Source organism: Artibeus jamaicensis, unplaced genomic scaffold, assembly GCF_021234435.1.
Source record: "Artibeus jamaicensis isolate MK-2021 breed Jamaican fruit bat unplaced genomic scaffold, CSHL_Jam_final scaffold_847, whole genome shotgun sequence".
Classification (NCBI taxonomy): domain Eukaryota; kingdom Metazoa; phylum Chordata; class Mammalia; order Chiroptera; family Phyllostomidae; genus Artibeus; species Artibeus jamaicensis.
In genome coordinates, this window is record NW_026522057.1 from 13,370,822 (window position 1) to 13,387,174 (window position 16,353).

Below are 16,353 nucleotides of genomic sequence, written 5' to 3' on the forward strand. Positions count from 1 at the left end.
AGGTTTTGACCGAAACCACACTGTCAAAGTGGTGGAGTAGGGGCTGCCCCCAGGACTCTCTGAACTCAGAGCTTCTGAACCTTCCAGAGCGTCCACCCCAGCACACTAGTCAGTGCCTAAGCCACATGTCAGCCTCTTCTCACTGAACCCCCAAGTGACCGAGCACACGCTCTGTCGGGAATGCACACCCCCCGAGGACACTCCTGACGCAGTGGGTCTAATACGAACTGAGCTCGGGGTGCCGAGAAGAGGTGCGCTTGGGGAAATGAAGTCCTTGGGAATGGACTGCAGCAGCCCTTTGTCTCTTCTTTCCCAGAGGAGGGGAGATCTGAACGAAATTCTCAAACAGATCATAGGATTAGGTTGGTAAAGAAAAGGCCATTCCTGAGCAGGGGAAAAAAGAGAACTCTAAGACAAGAACATCCTGTTTTCTTCACCCCAGTCCTCTAGCCACTTGGGCCAGGGAAGCGGTGGGTGGCAGCGTCCCCCCACGTGCAGAGCGGGAGCCCCCTCACTGCAGGCCCCTTGTTTTCCAGGACACGCCTCAGCCTCGACTTGCTCTCAACTGCGTGGGCGGGAAGAGCTCCACAGAGCTGCTGCGGCACCTGGCGTGAGTCCGTGAGCCCAGCAGGGCCAGTTCGCGGCACTCCCCTGGCCTGTAGCTGCTGGGCCAAGTCATGTCCTAGTTCTCTGGGCGCTTCCTGTCTCGGCCACCTTCATCACAAGTGACTGAGAAGCCCACCCAGCATTGTTTTTCCCAGGGACCCACTGCCAAGCTATCTGTGAGGGGGGTTGGTTATGAACTTATAACTTAAGGGCATCTTAAATAGTCACTTAGTCCTAGCTTATTAGCTTTTAAAAATAGATTCTAATTTCAGAGGTAATACGATGCTTATTGTAAAACATTTTGAAAGCATAAAAAAGTACAAAGGAAAAACTAAAGCACCAGAGCTACCGGTCATCCCACCACTGCGGGACTAACAGCGCGTGTCCTTCCCTTCTTTTTCCCATTAATGCAAACTCGGGCAGAAGTGTGCCCGAAGGGACACTTCCCAGCGACAGCAGGAATCCCCTAAACTGTTTCAGTTAACGTGTATTTGCTAGCACTCAGCAGCTGCAGCGTGTAGAGATGGCTGAGACACCCGAGGAGATCCCTCCAGAACTCACAGTCTAGGCGGGGAGATGGGTCAAAGGGCAGGGAAAACAGTCACTGAGAGTTTACTGTGCACTGAATCCTGTGCAGGGAGTTTGAGGTGCCCCTCCCCCAGCCACCCTGGCCAGGGGTGCTGTGCCCACCCCCATTTAAACAAGGCCCCAAGAGGATGGTCACCTACCCACGATCTAGGAAGCAGCAGAGCCAGGCTCAGCCCTGCTCCAGGCAGCCTCTGAGGGAAACTGCGGTGTGGCGGGGAGAGAGGCGGTCTGGGCCCATGTCAGCACCGTGCTGCAGGCGCACGCCTGAGAGCGGAGCAGGGCCAGACCGAACACAGGTCTCGAGCTTTTCTCAGCGGAGCGAGCTTCTCTGCGGAGCCTCATCAGAGTCTGGCTGGGCAGTTAGAGCGGTGGGCCCCCAACCCTGCCCCCACGTCCAGGTCACCTAGAGGGGTGGTGGTTGTTTTTAATAGAGACCCTTCCCCCCTGGTTCATTAGGTCTGGGGTAGGGCCTAGGAATCTGGATTTGGGGCCCTTCCCAGGAATTCTGAAAACAAGGTTTAGGCTTTAGAGTTGGAATAGAAGTGCTGTGGCAGATTCCAGAAGGGCCCCGTGCACCCACTCCGTTCTCTCTGACTCTTCAGGCCTGGGGGAACCATGGTGACCTACGGGGGCATGGCCAAGCAGCCCGTCATAGCTTCCGTGGTAAGCCGGTGGGGAAGGGAGGCCCGGACGCGGGCCCAGACTCCGCAGCTGTCTGGGTTCAGGCAGCCCGTCCCTGGGGGAGGAATGTTTACTTTAAGTGGTACCTGAAGTCCTCGCCCTCGGAGCCTCAGTGTGTCCTCTGTGTCCCCAGAGCCTGCTTATTTTTAAGGATCTCAAACTTCGGGGCTTTTGGTTGTCCCAGTGGAAGAAGGACCACAGTCCAGGTGAGTGCGTGGTAACCCCCTTGCCAGGGGTCACACAAAGGGCAGTGCCTGCTGTAGAAGCGACCAGACTTGGAGCCCTGGATCAGTGATTGGACGCCCCAGCCCCACAACAGAATAAAGGAAAACAGCCTCTAACTGCAGCTGTACTTAGCAACAGTTACCAGACTAAAGTGGGCTTAGTCCTCAGGGGCGTAACAGTGAGCAAGGCACACCCTGCCCTTCCGAGAGGCACTGGCGTGGGAAGACCGCCGTGACACACGACCAGGCAAAGGAGGAACGCTCTGGAGCCAGCCTGCCCGCGTCTCCCGTTTCTGGTTGTGGGTTGTGCCTGGCCTAACTGCGGGACCTGGACAACCTCTGCCCCGGTTTAGACGTCATCGTAGTTTAGACGTCATCATAGTTTAGACTGTTGTTGGCCCTATTTGGCAGAAGAGGAAACTGAGGTTCAGAGTGGTTAAGTAGCTTGCCCAAAGTCACCCCACCTAGGGAAGGGTGCAGCCAGGATGGGACTAGCTAATCTGTCTGACCAGAACCTGATCCGAGCTGGAACATTCTTCCCCTCCTGGTGGACTGGCTCCCCAGAGACTGACCCCCAAGTTGAGACTGAAGGATGACGAGGGGTCATCCAAGTGAAGAGAGGAGAGGGGTGGTGTGAACGGGGTGCTTCAGGAAGAAGAGACAGCATGTGCAAATGCCCAGCAGGGAGAATAGGAAACTGGACATACAGGTTGTGACCGCCTTATAAAAGGCCTTATAGTCTTCTTAAGGAGCTCAGAGTCTGTCTTAAGACAGCTAGAGAGCCGTGGAAGCGTTCTAAGCAGAGGGTATGATCATATGTGAACGCTGAATGCATTGATGTCTATGAGAAAACACTTCTCAGCCAAGGTCGTCACTTCTTACCTCCCAGTACCCTACTGGGTCCTCAGTGGGAGGGGATGCTGGCGGGTCTGCTCTCAGAGAGCTCCCTTCCTGAGCAGAGCTGATCTGTTCCGCCCAAGTTGTTGTGCCAGCTACATCCACCTCCCTCCCTGATCCTCTTCCGGCTGCCCTGCCTGGAAGTAATCCTGCCTCTCCCGCCATTCAGACTCCAGGTCACACCCCAGCAAGGTTCTGTGTGTCTGAGCCACCTGTCTGTCTGCCCATCAGTTCTGGGGCCACTCCCTATGTTCCTCTGCCCCCACCCCTGGCTCTCACTGTCCCGAACACGGGTGGGGACCAAGCAGCCTCCATGGCTGCCCTATCTGTGGCCAAGCCCTGGGCTCTCCAGGCTTTCCTGGGCTGCAGCGCCAGCTGCTACAGCAGGGGTGATGCGTGTGCCCTCTCCGAGCCCTGCCGCTGCTGCTGCACCCCTGTCTCACTGCCTCCAATGTCCCACAGCCCAGTTCAAGGAGCTGATCCTCACTCTGTGCGACCTCATCCACCGAGGCCATCTCACAGCTCCCGCCTGCACCGAGGTCCCCTTGCAGGACCACCAGGGTGCCTTGGAGACCTCGATGCAGCCCTTCGTGTCTTCAAAACAGATTCTCACCATGTGGTAACTCCAGCAGAGCCGGAGCGAAGTGTGAAGGGAAGGGGATCGATAGGACTGGTTTGGGCCCGTAGTCTGGGCCCTCAGCCTCCCACGGGCTGCTCCCCTCCTCCCAGTGACTTCCTACCAGGAGAGCTGCAAAGCCAGCCAGGGCCTTCTCCCAGGCCAGCCTCAGGGCACCTAATAAAGTCTGAACTTCCTAAACACAAACGAAACCCATAGAAGTCACCCCTTTTGAGAAGGGCCATTATTGTCACAGTGCATCTGCCATCTCCCAGGACTTAGATGCTCCTCCTTGCTTATCCTCCGTTTTTTCCCCCAGTGACCATTTACTGACACCCTGAAAGCAAAGCCAGGGTGGGCCTGGCAGGTACCAAAGCCAGTAAGACTCAATCTGTGCCCTCAAGCCACCCAAGCCCACAGAGGAGAATCTTCTAAAAGGGCAGGTTGAGCCCTGGCCGGTGTGGCCAAGTTGATTGGTCACTAGCCTGCAAACTGAAAGGTCACTGGTTTGATTCCCAGTCAGGGAACATGTCTGGGTCACAGGCCAGGTCCCCAGTTGGGGGCGTGCGAGAGACAATTGATGTATCTCTCTCACACTGATGTTTCTCTCTCTCTCTTTCTCTACCCCCCTCCCTAAAAGTAAATAGACAAAATCTTAAAAAAAAATAATGCCCTATTTCTAAGAAAAAATAAATAAAAATTAAAAAGCAGGTTGACTCATTCTCAGGTGGTATGCAGCTCAACGAAGAATCGTCCAGTCCAAAATTCAATAGTGCCTCTGTTGGGAAACCCTTTGTTAAACCAGGAATCCCATAATAGTTTCCATAGTGATCAGCGAGCTACAGAAGAGCCGTGTGGGAAGGTCTACAGGTGCCCTCTGGATAAGATTTGCCACCTTAAGCAGCTGAGTTCAGGATCCACTCCAAGTCCCTCATCGCCCTGTCCCTTATCCTCAGGATTAGGGGAACAAGCGATGTGTATGGAAGGCTTCTGTGGGCAGTGAAAAAAGCTTGAGAGGTGGTCAGGGGCTGCCCAAAGGCTTTCGGAGCGAGAGTTAAGGTTGGGTTCCTTGGGCAGTCCACACTGTTGGGCTAGAGGGAGTGAGGCGCCTGTGCAGGGAAGGGGCAGACAGGAAGGGGTAAGTTTGAGCGCACCATGGTTGGAGACCTCTGGGGGCGTTCAGAATTCCTAAGAACAATACCCCTGGGGGCCTGGGGGTGACATTTGGTTGGGCTTTAATGGGAGATGATTGTTTTCTCAGACAGGAAAGGGATACAAGCATTACAGATTAAGAGACCAGATTAAGCAGAATTGTAGAGGCAGGGCATTTATGTTTGCATCTTCTGACTTTCCCCCAATAGCCACTCTCTTCCTAGGAATTAAAACTGATGACTTTTAGGTGGGCACAGAGTAGGGCTACAATAAGCACTTCCCTGCCTCCCTTGCAGCAGATAAGGTCTGTCCCTTGTCACTGATGCAAGCAGACTGCATGTCAGTTTCTTAGGAGCCTCTTTCAAATAACTGCCATCTATTCTGAACTTTTTCTTCCCTTCCACCTACGGCCTGGCTGGGATGCAGATGTAATTCCTGGAGTTTGCATAGTCATCTTTGACCATGTTAAGAATGGGCCAGCAGCGAGAGAGCACAGGAGCCTGGGTGACACCCAGGAGCTTTGACTGTCCATCTTGGGAATTGAGGAATAAGTTTTACTTAAGAAATAAGCTTCTGTGATATTCAACCCCCTGGTGTTTGGACTTTCTCTGAACCTAACAATCGGAAGCTGAGAAAGTGCATTGTGGCGGTTTGTGATTCCCAGCTAAGGAACATGCACTTGATCCCATTGCAATAAGAAAAGATTTCTGAGCCAAAAGATCAAAAACCGCTTTGGAAAAATCTCTCCAGCAGCATGTTAGAAAATTTGGAGAAGGGAGGCACTAAAAGATAAAATCAGAAAATCCCGTGCTTCTGAATTTTAGATAAGTAAAATCTCCCTAAACTTGAAAGACCAACATCGGGGTTACCAGCATTTAAGAGGCCGGCAGAGGAAAGGAGGCAGACAAAATGATGTCAGAAGAGAATCTGACTTCAGCCCTGGCCGGTGTGGCTGGTCCCACAAACCAAAGGGTCTCAAGTTTGGTTCCTGGTCAGGGCACATGCCCAGGTTGTAGATTTGGTCCCCAGTAGGGGGCGTGCAAGAGGCAGCTGACACATGTTACTTTCTCGTTACTTACTCTCCCTTCCACTCTCTCTGGACTCGATCAAAGAAAAATAAAAATTTTAAAGAGAATCTGACTTAAAATGGATCACTTCTCCCATACTTTACAAGTACAGGAGATTACTTTTAATTTTCAGGCTGAATAATCTCTCTGTGGGGTTGAGACAGCTCTCCTGGCTCACTAAGTAAGCAATGCCATTTTTAATGGTTATAGGAGGAACCTTTGGCTCCAGGAAGCTAACATAAGACAAACCAGCATTACCTCCCAAACCAAAACTTGGGCACACCTGAAGCCCCAAGGCTCTGCGACTGGCTCTCCCTGGTGTCTTCTGGGAGCATCCATCCTACGACCAGTCTACAGCCACTGCTGTCATATTGATGATTGTCTGTGTTTGGAAGATGAGATCCTTAAGCCCGCTTTGCTCCGGGAAAGCATGAGGCCAAGAAGAAAAAGGTTCTTGCGTCAACCTGTGTATGCTGGAAGCGCTCAGTTGTACCCACCAGCCACATGCTACCTGGCAGGCACCATGGCCTGGGTGGGACACTGGGCCCAGACAGAGCAGCTGGAGAGGGTAGAAAAGAGACTCAGTCCTGGTACAGCACCTGCCTTCGTCTGGAGGCAGGAAACTCTTGGGGGGGGCGATAAATGGGAAGGAGACACTGGCCCCCTCTGAAAAGTAAGATAGTTTTCCCTACACCCCTAACCATCTGCAGTGTGCGAGTACTTTGACGTGTGTCTTCATTTGATTTTCACAGCTTCCCTGTATCGTTGCGATTTTAATATCACCACTTTGCTGAAGAGGAGGATGCTGAGAGAGATGAGGTGACTTGCTCAAGGTCACAGCAGGCAGCAGAGCTGCCCCCAGACACCAGGTCCCTGATCCTGTCTGGTCACCATACCAGTCAGTCCCAATTCTTTTGGCCTCACAGTTGGCCTTGAGCTCCCTCTTTTCTCAGGGCTCCTTGATCTTGTTCGATGACAATTAACATGTCAATCAGAGGAGTTCAAATTGCCCTGAGTCTATGTCTCATGGGTGGCATGAAAAAAAAAAACAGCACAGAACCAGGAGGTCATTGAAGTAGTCCATTTACTCATTCAGTAAATAGTCTGAACACCCATTATGTGAAAATCCCTGTCCCTGTCTCCAGGATAAAGCAGGAGACAAAAAATACCCCACAAAGACAAAAAACAAACTGGGGCCCCTGATACCAGGGAACTTATATTCTAGTGGAAAAGAAAAACTGAGTGAGTGAATAAACAAGGTAATTAGAGCATGATAAGTGTAGTGAAAAAATAGTATGGGGGGCATGAACTTGGAACAAGGTGAACACGGAAGGTCTGAGGCCTGAAGAAGGAGCCAGCCATGTTCCAGACAGAGGGAGCAGCACACTTAAAAGCCCTGATGTGACCCTGGCCTGGTAGCTCAGTTGTTTAGAGCATTACCTTCATATGTGGAGGCTGTGAGTTCAATCCCTGGTCAGGGCACATGTAAGAATCAACCAGTGAATGCATAAATAGGTAGAACAACAAATTGATGTCTCTCCCCCTTCCCTCATGCTCTCCCTCCCTCTCTCTAAAAATCAATAAATTAAACCTTTTTAAAACCCTCATGTGTGAACAGTATGATGAGGCCTGAACTAGCTTAGTAAGTGAAAGTGGAGAGACGTGAATAGGTTCATGAATATTTAAAAGGAAAAATCAAGAGGACAGGTGGTTGAAGGTTGAACTTTGGCACTTTGCTGGCTAGAGGTGCCACCCCCCGAGTTAGGGAGCACCAGAAGGAGGCTCAGGTGTTAGAGACAGGTGTTTCCCCCCCCCCCCCGCTGTGGGGCTCTTTTCTCATCCCTACGACAGACTGATCACATTATAGGACAACCAGGGTTAGTGCTAGTTCTTAATATTATGATCCTCACACTTTACTAAATTCTGAATGGATCAAAGATTGCAATAAAAAATAAGCCCTAGAAGTAACAGAATAAACCAGGGGAGGTTTTGGTTTTGTGGTGGGGGGTTTAACCTCAGTATGAAGAAGGCCTTTCAAACTACAGCACAAAATCCCAGAATCAAAGACAAAGAATGGGTAAGTTTGATCCCATAAATATCAAATATTTTTGCATGGCAAAAAACACTAGGCAACTGGGGGGAGATATTTGCAACTCATCTGACAAAGAGCTAATTTGCCTATTATACTGTCAGCTCCTATGGAAAAAAAATTAAGAAAAATGGTCAAAAGATATAAAAGACACAGAAGGTAAAATATAAAGTTCTCTTAAACATAAAATAAGGCTCACCCCACTCAAAATAAGATAATTTCAATTTATTGTACCCTACCCAAGATACCATTTTTCAGCTATCAGATTGACAGAGATCATAAAATTTGGTAAGTGTTAATGAGGAAATGAAGAATTGAGCAATATCTGTCAAAATTACATTTGCCCACACCCTCTGAGTACTTCCAGGAATAGATACAACGCACACAAACACACACACACACACACACACACACACACACACACAGTTACTCCTTGTAGCAGTGTCCTTCACTAGGGCACTTATTAAATAAATTCCTGTGTGTAAAATGTGTATTATGAGCTACAAAAATGGTTCTGAGGAAGCTCCTTTTGTACTCATATGTAATGATTTTCAAAATATCAGTGCATAACTCTATGTACACTACTATTTGCTTTATGTGTGTCAAATACCTCCAAAGGGACATTTAACAAACTGATTACACTGATTGCCGCTGGGGAGGGAAACTAAGCAGCCAGAGGAAAGATGGGAAAACTTTTCACTGTGTATCATTGGAATCAGTTAATGACTTATCTTTTCAAAACTAAATATAAGAAATAAGTAAAAACAAAACCCAAGAACCTCTTGTGGTTCTAGGTAAAGTGGATTAGTGAAAAAGGAACCAATATTAAGCTCCTACTGTTCAGTCCAGATATGGTTCCAAGCCCTTCCAACTACACTACCCCACTTATCCTGATATTCCATTGAAATGGGATAAATTATTCTAATTTTACAAGTTAGAAAGTAGGTTAAATTGGTCTTGTAACTTAGTCAATGTCAAGACTAGTCTCGCTCCAAAGCTCCATCCAGGCGTCTCCATTTTCCAAACTGCTTCTATTGAAGCAAAGTGTCCTATTTAAAAATAATTAATACTGGTGTTATTTATTGGGCACTTGAGATATGCTGGGAACACCACAAAATGCTTTGCGTAACAATCCTCAAGACAACTCTGGAAGGTTGGAAATTCTAGCCCACTTTCACAGAGAAGAAAAACGAAGCGCAGAGATGTGACCCGTAAAGAGCCCGAGGTCACAGATACAAGACGGTTACAAACCAGGCTTAATTCCAAACCTCCTATTCTAAAGTAGAAACCACACCCGCCCAATCCGAACGTTAGAAGCAGAACGCAGGCCGGGAGGGAGGATCACGGACACTTCCGCCCGAAGGGGCAGAGCCCGCGGCTGCGGAAGGCGGTGTGTATCCCGCCAAAGCGAGCTCGCGAGAAGATGTGTCGGGCTGGCTTGGGCCAACGGCCTCCGCACCGCCTCTGCCGTCTGTCGATCACCTGGCCCCGCCCCACGCTGGCGCACCCCTGGCAGGCTCCGCCCCCACCCCTGGCTGGGCGGGAAGCGAACGCGCGTTCCCTCCCGTTACCGCCCGCCTGCGGGAAGGGCGGGGGAGGCGGGAGGCGCGCGCTCGCGAACTACGTGCTCGCGTACGTCGCCGGGGTTCGGCTGCGTCGGTCTTGCCGTCCACCCGTTGCCGCCGTCGCCGCTGCCGTCGCCGCGCTCTCGCTTCGCCGGCCACCGCCTAAGGGGGTTGGGGCTGGGCCAAGCTACCGCCGCAGTTGCTGCGATGCCGAGGGTGTACATTGGCCGCCTGAGCTACCAGGCCCGGGAGCGCGATGTGGAGCGCTTCTTTAAGGGCTACGGGAAGATCCTGGAGGTGGATCTGAAGAACGGGTGAGGAGGGCGCAAGAAGGGCCGCCTGGCTGGGGACAGGGCCCCGGCGGTGGCGGGGATGCCGCGGGGACGGGAAAGGGAGGCCTGCCTGGCCCGGAGCTGCTCTCGGCCTGCTCCGGTTCCGCCATAGTCGCGGCGCTTCGGGGGCACGAGTAGGCCGTGGTTCCCACTGCGCCTGCGCGGGTGGGGGTGGTGGAGGGAAATGGGAGCAATGGTGAGGCTCGGAGTGGGATGGGGAGAAGGAAAACCCGAGTGATACTGGGGCTCCAGGCAGGAGTGCACAGCTTCAGGACGCGGAGGAGGCCTGGTTTTTCTCCAGCTAGGCACTGGGGCTGGGGACCGGTGTTTTTCCGGCTAGAGACCAACCTTTCCCGCTGAACGGACTGCTGTAAATAAACAGACAGGATTTCCTGCTCCCCTTTCCCTTTTCCCCAGTATAATGGACCAGACGGTCACAACGCATCTTTCCTGGGGATAGCAGATCTGGAGAGAAGCCTTGTTTAGACTTGCCATGTGCCACACTTTGTTGAGGCGGGAGACTTCGGTTTGAGTAGTTTAGTGACAGTTTCGAAAGTATCGTCTTGCCATGCTGAAAGACTTCACCGTTCCCTCTACAAGGGTAAAGCCTTAACTTGTTATCTTTAAGATTCCGTACAGAGTTTCCAGGCTGTGGTTTCCGTTCTCCAGCTTGCCAAAAAAAAAAATTGCTTTGTCGTTGTAGAATTTGGTGGAGAATAGTGGCCACCCCGGCTAGTACGCGCGTCAACTAGCTACTGTAGACTGAGACGCACAGCACGAAATTGCTTATTGCCTCCCTGGGTGTATATGGTCTGTTATTTGTGTTCCTAATCTACTTTGGCAGAGCAGGGCTCGCGGGAGCTACGTGTTTCAGGGAAAACCGGTGGGGAGTCGGATCAGAAAAAGAAACTCAACGGGGAAAACTATCAGAATCAGGAAAGTTTAGGTAGGACTTCAAAGACACAGACATAAAAATTAAAAGGAGTAAGGGCAGCATTTTAGGGTACCGAACCTTGGCTTTTTTTTTTTTAAGACCTGCCTTGCAGCAGGGCTAACGTTGCTACAGTTTGCTCCCCAGCAAACATTAGCAACTAACACTTGAGTAGTTGGGGAATATACCTAAATTTGAGTTGCATGTTTGAGAAAAATCGGTAACTACCATATACTCAGAATGTTGGGTGAGTTTTAAAAAGTCAAACCGATCGTTAGGAAAATCACCTCACTCAGAATAGTGTCCTCAATAAATTTTTTTTTTTTATGAATACTGACTTTGTTTAGAGTAAAAGACTTGGGAAAATAATCACTTTGTACAATAGAGCTTTCAGTTCTTAAGGGGTTTTTTTGTTATTGTAATACATATGTATGTGAGAGAACAAGTTAAAATTCCCAGTTTTCTTCAGAGCCCAAAAAAGTTGACAGAATAACTAAATTTTACAGGGAAAGCATGGGTTTTGAAGCTCGACAGACCTGGGTTAAATCTTAGCTTCACCACATAGTATCTGTGGGCAAGTTACTTCTCAAATTCTAAGTTTTCTCACCCAGGAAAATTAGATGTAATAATTGTGAAGCATTTGGCTCATAGTTGTAAATGATGGCTATAATTACAGAGATTTGATGGGGATGTTGACGAGACATCTTAGCTTGTGTTTTGTAACATAAAGCACATTTGGTGAGGCCTGTTTTCTAAGATTACTCAAGTGACGACAGGAAATGATGTTGATATTAATGGGAAAATTGGTTAATTGAACAAATATGTTGATAACCCACCAACAGGGTATCTGCTAAATGAATTGGGAAGGAGACAAAGGAATTCTGTTCTTGAACACATTATTTATGGTTATAAAATGTATACTTTGAGTTAAATGTTGTTCACACTTTAAACCCAAACAAGTAAAACTTGGAATAGTTTGTTCAAAAAGGGTTTTAAAGAATGGATTGCCTAAGGCTTCAACAAAAGAAAGAGAAATGTCTGGGAATAGTGCATGTTGTCACAGGTAATGAGGAGTTGGTCCATTAAGGGATAATTTTGAGAAGTAATAAACAATCTACTTTGGATTGACTCTTCATTAAGGATCTAGAAATTTAACAACATAAACCAAAAGCAACTATAAGATTTTATACTAAAAAATCAAAATCATAAGTTAAGAATTCAAAGTCTTTAGAGAGAAAAATTGAGCAACCCTGGAAATGTTGGGATGAGAGAAAGGACAGGTTGTTCCAGGATCCTAAATGTCTAGGTTTCTTTGGAAGAACTGTTGGATCTTACAGTTCTGCTGCTGGACCATGATGTACATGAGATCTGTGACTGAAACGAGAAATAGGATGTTATTTCAGGGGTTTGAAGACAGGTGTGACAGTCACCAAGCGGGCACGCCTCCTGGCGTCATTACAGAGGAAAATGAGCCAAGAACCAGTGGTATAGGTGTATTTCAAGTAAGAATCGCCTGGACAAATGGCAGGAGTGCCAAGGGGTCTGAAAGGAAGGATCAGGTCCAAAAGGAAAATACAGCATAACACAGCAGCCTGTGTAAGCTTGTGGTCCTGGAAACAGGAGGATAGGAGAGCGGTATTTCTGAACACACCTGGATTGTGATTAATAGTGATTGAAACTTAAAAGCAAATCTTCCATGGGTAGGGAATTTAAGAGTTGCTGGAGTCCAAGTGTGTAGAAGGGAGATATTGTCGGTAGACATACCTGTTACCGTATTTTGCACATATAATGTGCTCCTGTATATAATGTGCACTCAAGGTGTTTGTGTGCATTATATACGGGATTATTATACCCATGTATAATGCGTATCCTTATTTTTTCTCTCAAAAATTCAGGCAAAAAGGTGTGCATTATACTTGTTTGGGGGAAGGCTCAGGATTAATTACATAGGCATAAAGTACTGCTGTAGTAGAAAGTTGACCAAATGATGAAGCAGATGAGAGCTCTCTAGACGAGACTTGAGTGTCAAGGAGAGGCTTTTATGGGCCCTCTTGGCATTTGGAGAAGGATGTGTGTGGTAGTTCGCTGTACCAGGCAACCCTAGCATAGACTGCCTTTGTTTTTGGAGAACTAGGACCACAAACATGATGTAGATGCCTCAGCACCCTGGAGACCACTCCAGATCCCCTTAGATGGAGCCTACGTTCATACCTGCAGCACTAACTCCAGCAAGAGTTAGTCACCAGGGGGGTCAAGGAAGAGAGAGTATTAGCACCTGCTTATGGCCTACCAGCTCTACGGTAACCTTTGCTACCTCTGACCGTGTGAATCCTGTGGGCTTTCTTTTTTATTAATAAAACCACTTTGTAAAGGACAGAAGGTTTTTTGATACAGTAGTTTCTCTTGACACCAAATTTTGTGGTTTTAGTCAAAGACCTTTGTGTCTTAATTTTTCCATATTTTAGTTAATGACTTAAACATCACATCCTGAGATTATTCTACTTGCCTAGTAGCTGGACAGGGGAACCACCCCCCCCCCCCCCCCCCAACCAAATCATAGAGGTGGTAGGTTTTTGTTTTGTTGTTTCTGTTGTTTGTTTTAATTTGTTAAAGGGATGAATTAAAACTTTCAAGGGAAGCTTGGCTATAAATTTCAGAATCTGTGTTTCATATTATAGTGAAATAGTTAATAGCCAGAATTTTTAGGGGATATTCTGGTCTGCTTAATTGGATTTTTATGATAGCCAAGTATTACCAGGAAGTTTTCTTCTCACCCTTGTTAAAAATTCTTTCAAGTAGCCCTAGCCAGGTGGCTCAGTTGGTTGAAGCATTGTCCCCTACACCAAAAGGTTACAGGTCGGATTCCTGGTCAGAAGGCTACAGTATGGGAACCAACCCTGGTCAGGCAAGGTGGGCACATTCAGGAGGCCACTGATTGATGCTGCTCTCACGGTGCAGTTTCTGTATGTATGTATGTGTGTGTGTCCCTCCCTGCATCCCTCCTTCCCTTTCTCTATTTAAAATAAATAAACATATCCTCAGTGCATGAAGATTTTTAAAATTTCCTTCAAGTAGAAGGTACCTTATTTAATTTTTAAGTATGTGAAGACGCCTTAATGAGTTGAGTCCTTGCATTTGTTTCTGATCTGGGGCATTGTTAGGCCTTGGATACTAAGATGAGTCTCCACCAGCCCCAAAACCTACACAGGGATTTTACCTTTTGACTGCATTGACGGGAGTTTGTTTTTTCCTTTTTTTTTTCTTTTAAAGGGGCAGTAATGGAGATATAATTAGTTTGATGTTCCACGTTAGGTTTTTGATTAATTGAACCGTTTTTTCTTAATCATGTGGGAGATCACCTTCACCCATTACCAAAGAGCAAATAAATGCTTTATAATTTTTTGTGGTAATGCTATTATTAATGGGTGACAGAAATAACAAAAGAAAAATACTGTCCCTTTAAGGACCTCACTACCTTTTTCTTGGGCAGTTCTGTTCTCAAAAATAGAGTCACATTTGAACCCACGCAGTCCCAGGCTTGGGAGCTGTGTTAAGTCAGGCATTCGTTCTGGATCAATTTTGTGATTATCTAAGAGAGATTAAAACATAGCTTTCTTTAAAGGAGTGTTTGAACAAGAATAACTATTTTATGCATAGTTAGAGTTAACTAATATTTCAAAATAGCACCTATTTATTTCTGATTATAAAAATTTTACATGTTTGTTGTAAATTTTTTAAAATAGAGAGGTAAAAGCAAATCATCCAGAGATGACACTCTGCATTTTAACACTCTTTAGAGAGAAGGGAAGGAAGAGAAAAAGAGGGAGAGAAACATCAATTGGTTGCCTTTTCCACTCCCCCAACCGGGGACCCGGCCCACAACCCAGGCATGTGCCCTGACTGGGAATTGAACCAGTGGCCCTTCAGTTCCCAGGCTGGCACTCAGTCCACTGAGCCACACCAGCCAGGGCTACATTTTTGACACTTTTACCTTCTCCCACCCACTGTCTTCTTATTCTTCCCCCTCCCTTATTTTAACATATTTGGGACCATACTGTAATGATAATCCTATTTTGTGACCTTTCTGTTTCTAACAGCCTGATGGTCCTTTTCCTTGGTCATTAAGGGTTCTCTTACCTGATTATTAATGGCTACATAGTATACCCACATATAAATGCTACGTCATACACATAATTAAATCCATTGCAAGACATTTAGGGTGTCTTGGTTTTTCACTGTTTCGTGGATCTAAAGCACTGTGGTGGGTATCCTTTAGTAAGTCTCGTACCCCTGCTAGTTGTTACCTCAGGGCCCCTTCCTAAAGCGGGACTCTGGAGTCGGTGTATGCTGTACATACTTTTAAGGCTTTTGCTACCCATTGATTTCCATTACTCTCAACAAGTAGTGTTTATATTTTCACTTGCCATGTATAAGAGTTCCTATTTTTCTGAACTGTCAACTATCCATGTTATAATTTTTAATATGATTTTTTAATTAGAATGTTTAAAAATTATGAGGAAATTATCTTGAAGCCTTCGATGCTCACCCATGTCGTCTCATTTAGCCTACCAAGTATAACAAATTCAAGGACTTCTTTTAAAAAACAAACTAACTAACTTCAGGCTGATGGGGGTGGGGGTGGCAGGCAGCGGAAAAGGCTCATGAAGATCATTTAGCACCAGAAGCACAAAGTGAAAAGTGTCTGTACAAACCCTTTTTCAATAGGCATGGTCTTGGGTGCAATTTTAGGTCCCACTTTTTCTACTTAATTTGTCTCATATATTTTTTCCTATTACATTAAAATCTTCCTTATTCACATCATTTTAATGACTGCATAAAACCCATTGTATGGCTGTATCATGATATTTTTTAACTGAGTATATCGAACCCATTGTATGGCTGTATCATGCTTTACCCCAACCATTACTCCTAAGTTGTCTCTAATTTCTTGCTGTTAAAAATAACCCTGTGTTGGGTATGATGTGCATAAAGCTTTGCTTGCATTTTTGTTATTCCTAAGGACAGATTCTGTGAAGTGACATTCATATGTCACAACGGGAACAAACATTTTCAAGGCCCTCAATACATACGGCCCAAAACTTTCCCTCCTAGCAGCCTCGCCAGCACTGAGTGTCCATGTTGTTTAAAATCTTTGCCAATTTAGCAAGTGAAATGGTCTTACATGTTTTAACCAAGAATTTTTTTCTTAAGCAAACAAGACATAATGAGGAGCAGGACTATGGATTGCATAGCAGTCTGTTCCATTAATAGCGTGACCGATACAAATGTGACCGCGTTTTTGTACTGAAGTCTTGTTGAAGTCAACCCACCTCCAAGAAATTTATTCATAAGTATGTTGCTGTATTTTTACCAAGACATGGGTAGTTTTTTAATTTGTCATTTTGGTAAATTAGTGCCAGGAGATGATGCCACACCGTGATTCTGACCGAAGGCCACTGGCATCGACTGCCCTGGCTCAGCACTTCCGCTCCTCGGTCCCAGGTCCCCACAGTGGGTGATCTGGGTGAACATGCTCTTTTTTGGCCAAGTCATGTTAAACCCCTGTTCCTCAGTTACTGTCTTGCCCCTCCCCCCTCCCTCATTG

At 47.0% G+C, this 16,353-nt stretch overlaps 2 protein-coding genes across 6 annotated transcripts in view; both read left to right on the forward strand.

Moving 5' to 3' along the window:
• Positions 1-6,949, forward strand: part of MECR (mitochondrial trans-2-enoyl-CoA reductase) — a 30,809-nt gene extending 23,860 nt beyond the window's left edge. For 2 of the 5 annotated variants that reach the window (XM_037149283.2, XM_053660418.1), the window contains 4 exons: positions 537-610; positions 1,797-1,857; positions 2,009-2,081; positions 3,459-5,188. In XM_037149283.2, the coding sequence (XP_037005178.2) occupies positions 537-610; positions 1,797-1,857; positions 2,009-2,081; positions 3,459-3,619 (369 nt within the window). In that variant the 3' untranslated portion in view covers positions 3,620-5,188. Of the gene's footprint in view, positions 1-536; positions 611-1,796; positions 1,858-2,008; positions 2,082-3,458; positions 5,189-6,041; positions 6,409-6,583 lie in introns of those variants that run through there. The other 3 variants (XM_037149281.2, XM_053660417.1, XM_037149280.2) reach the window with 3 other exon arrangements.
• A 2,536-nt stretch (positions 6,950-9,485) lies between these two features.
• SRSF4 (serine and arginine rich splicing factor 4) overlaps positions 9,486-16,353 on the forward strand; it is a 28,553-nt gene continuing 21,685 nt past the window's right edge. The window contains exon 1 of the mRNA XM_037149279.2: positions 9,486-9,799. Within this exon, the coding sequence (XP_037005174.2) occupies positions 9,693-9,799 (107 nt within the window). The 5' untranslated portion in view covers positions 9,486-9,692. The remainder of the gene's footprint in view (positions 9,800-16,353) is intronic.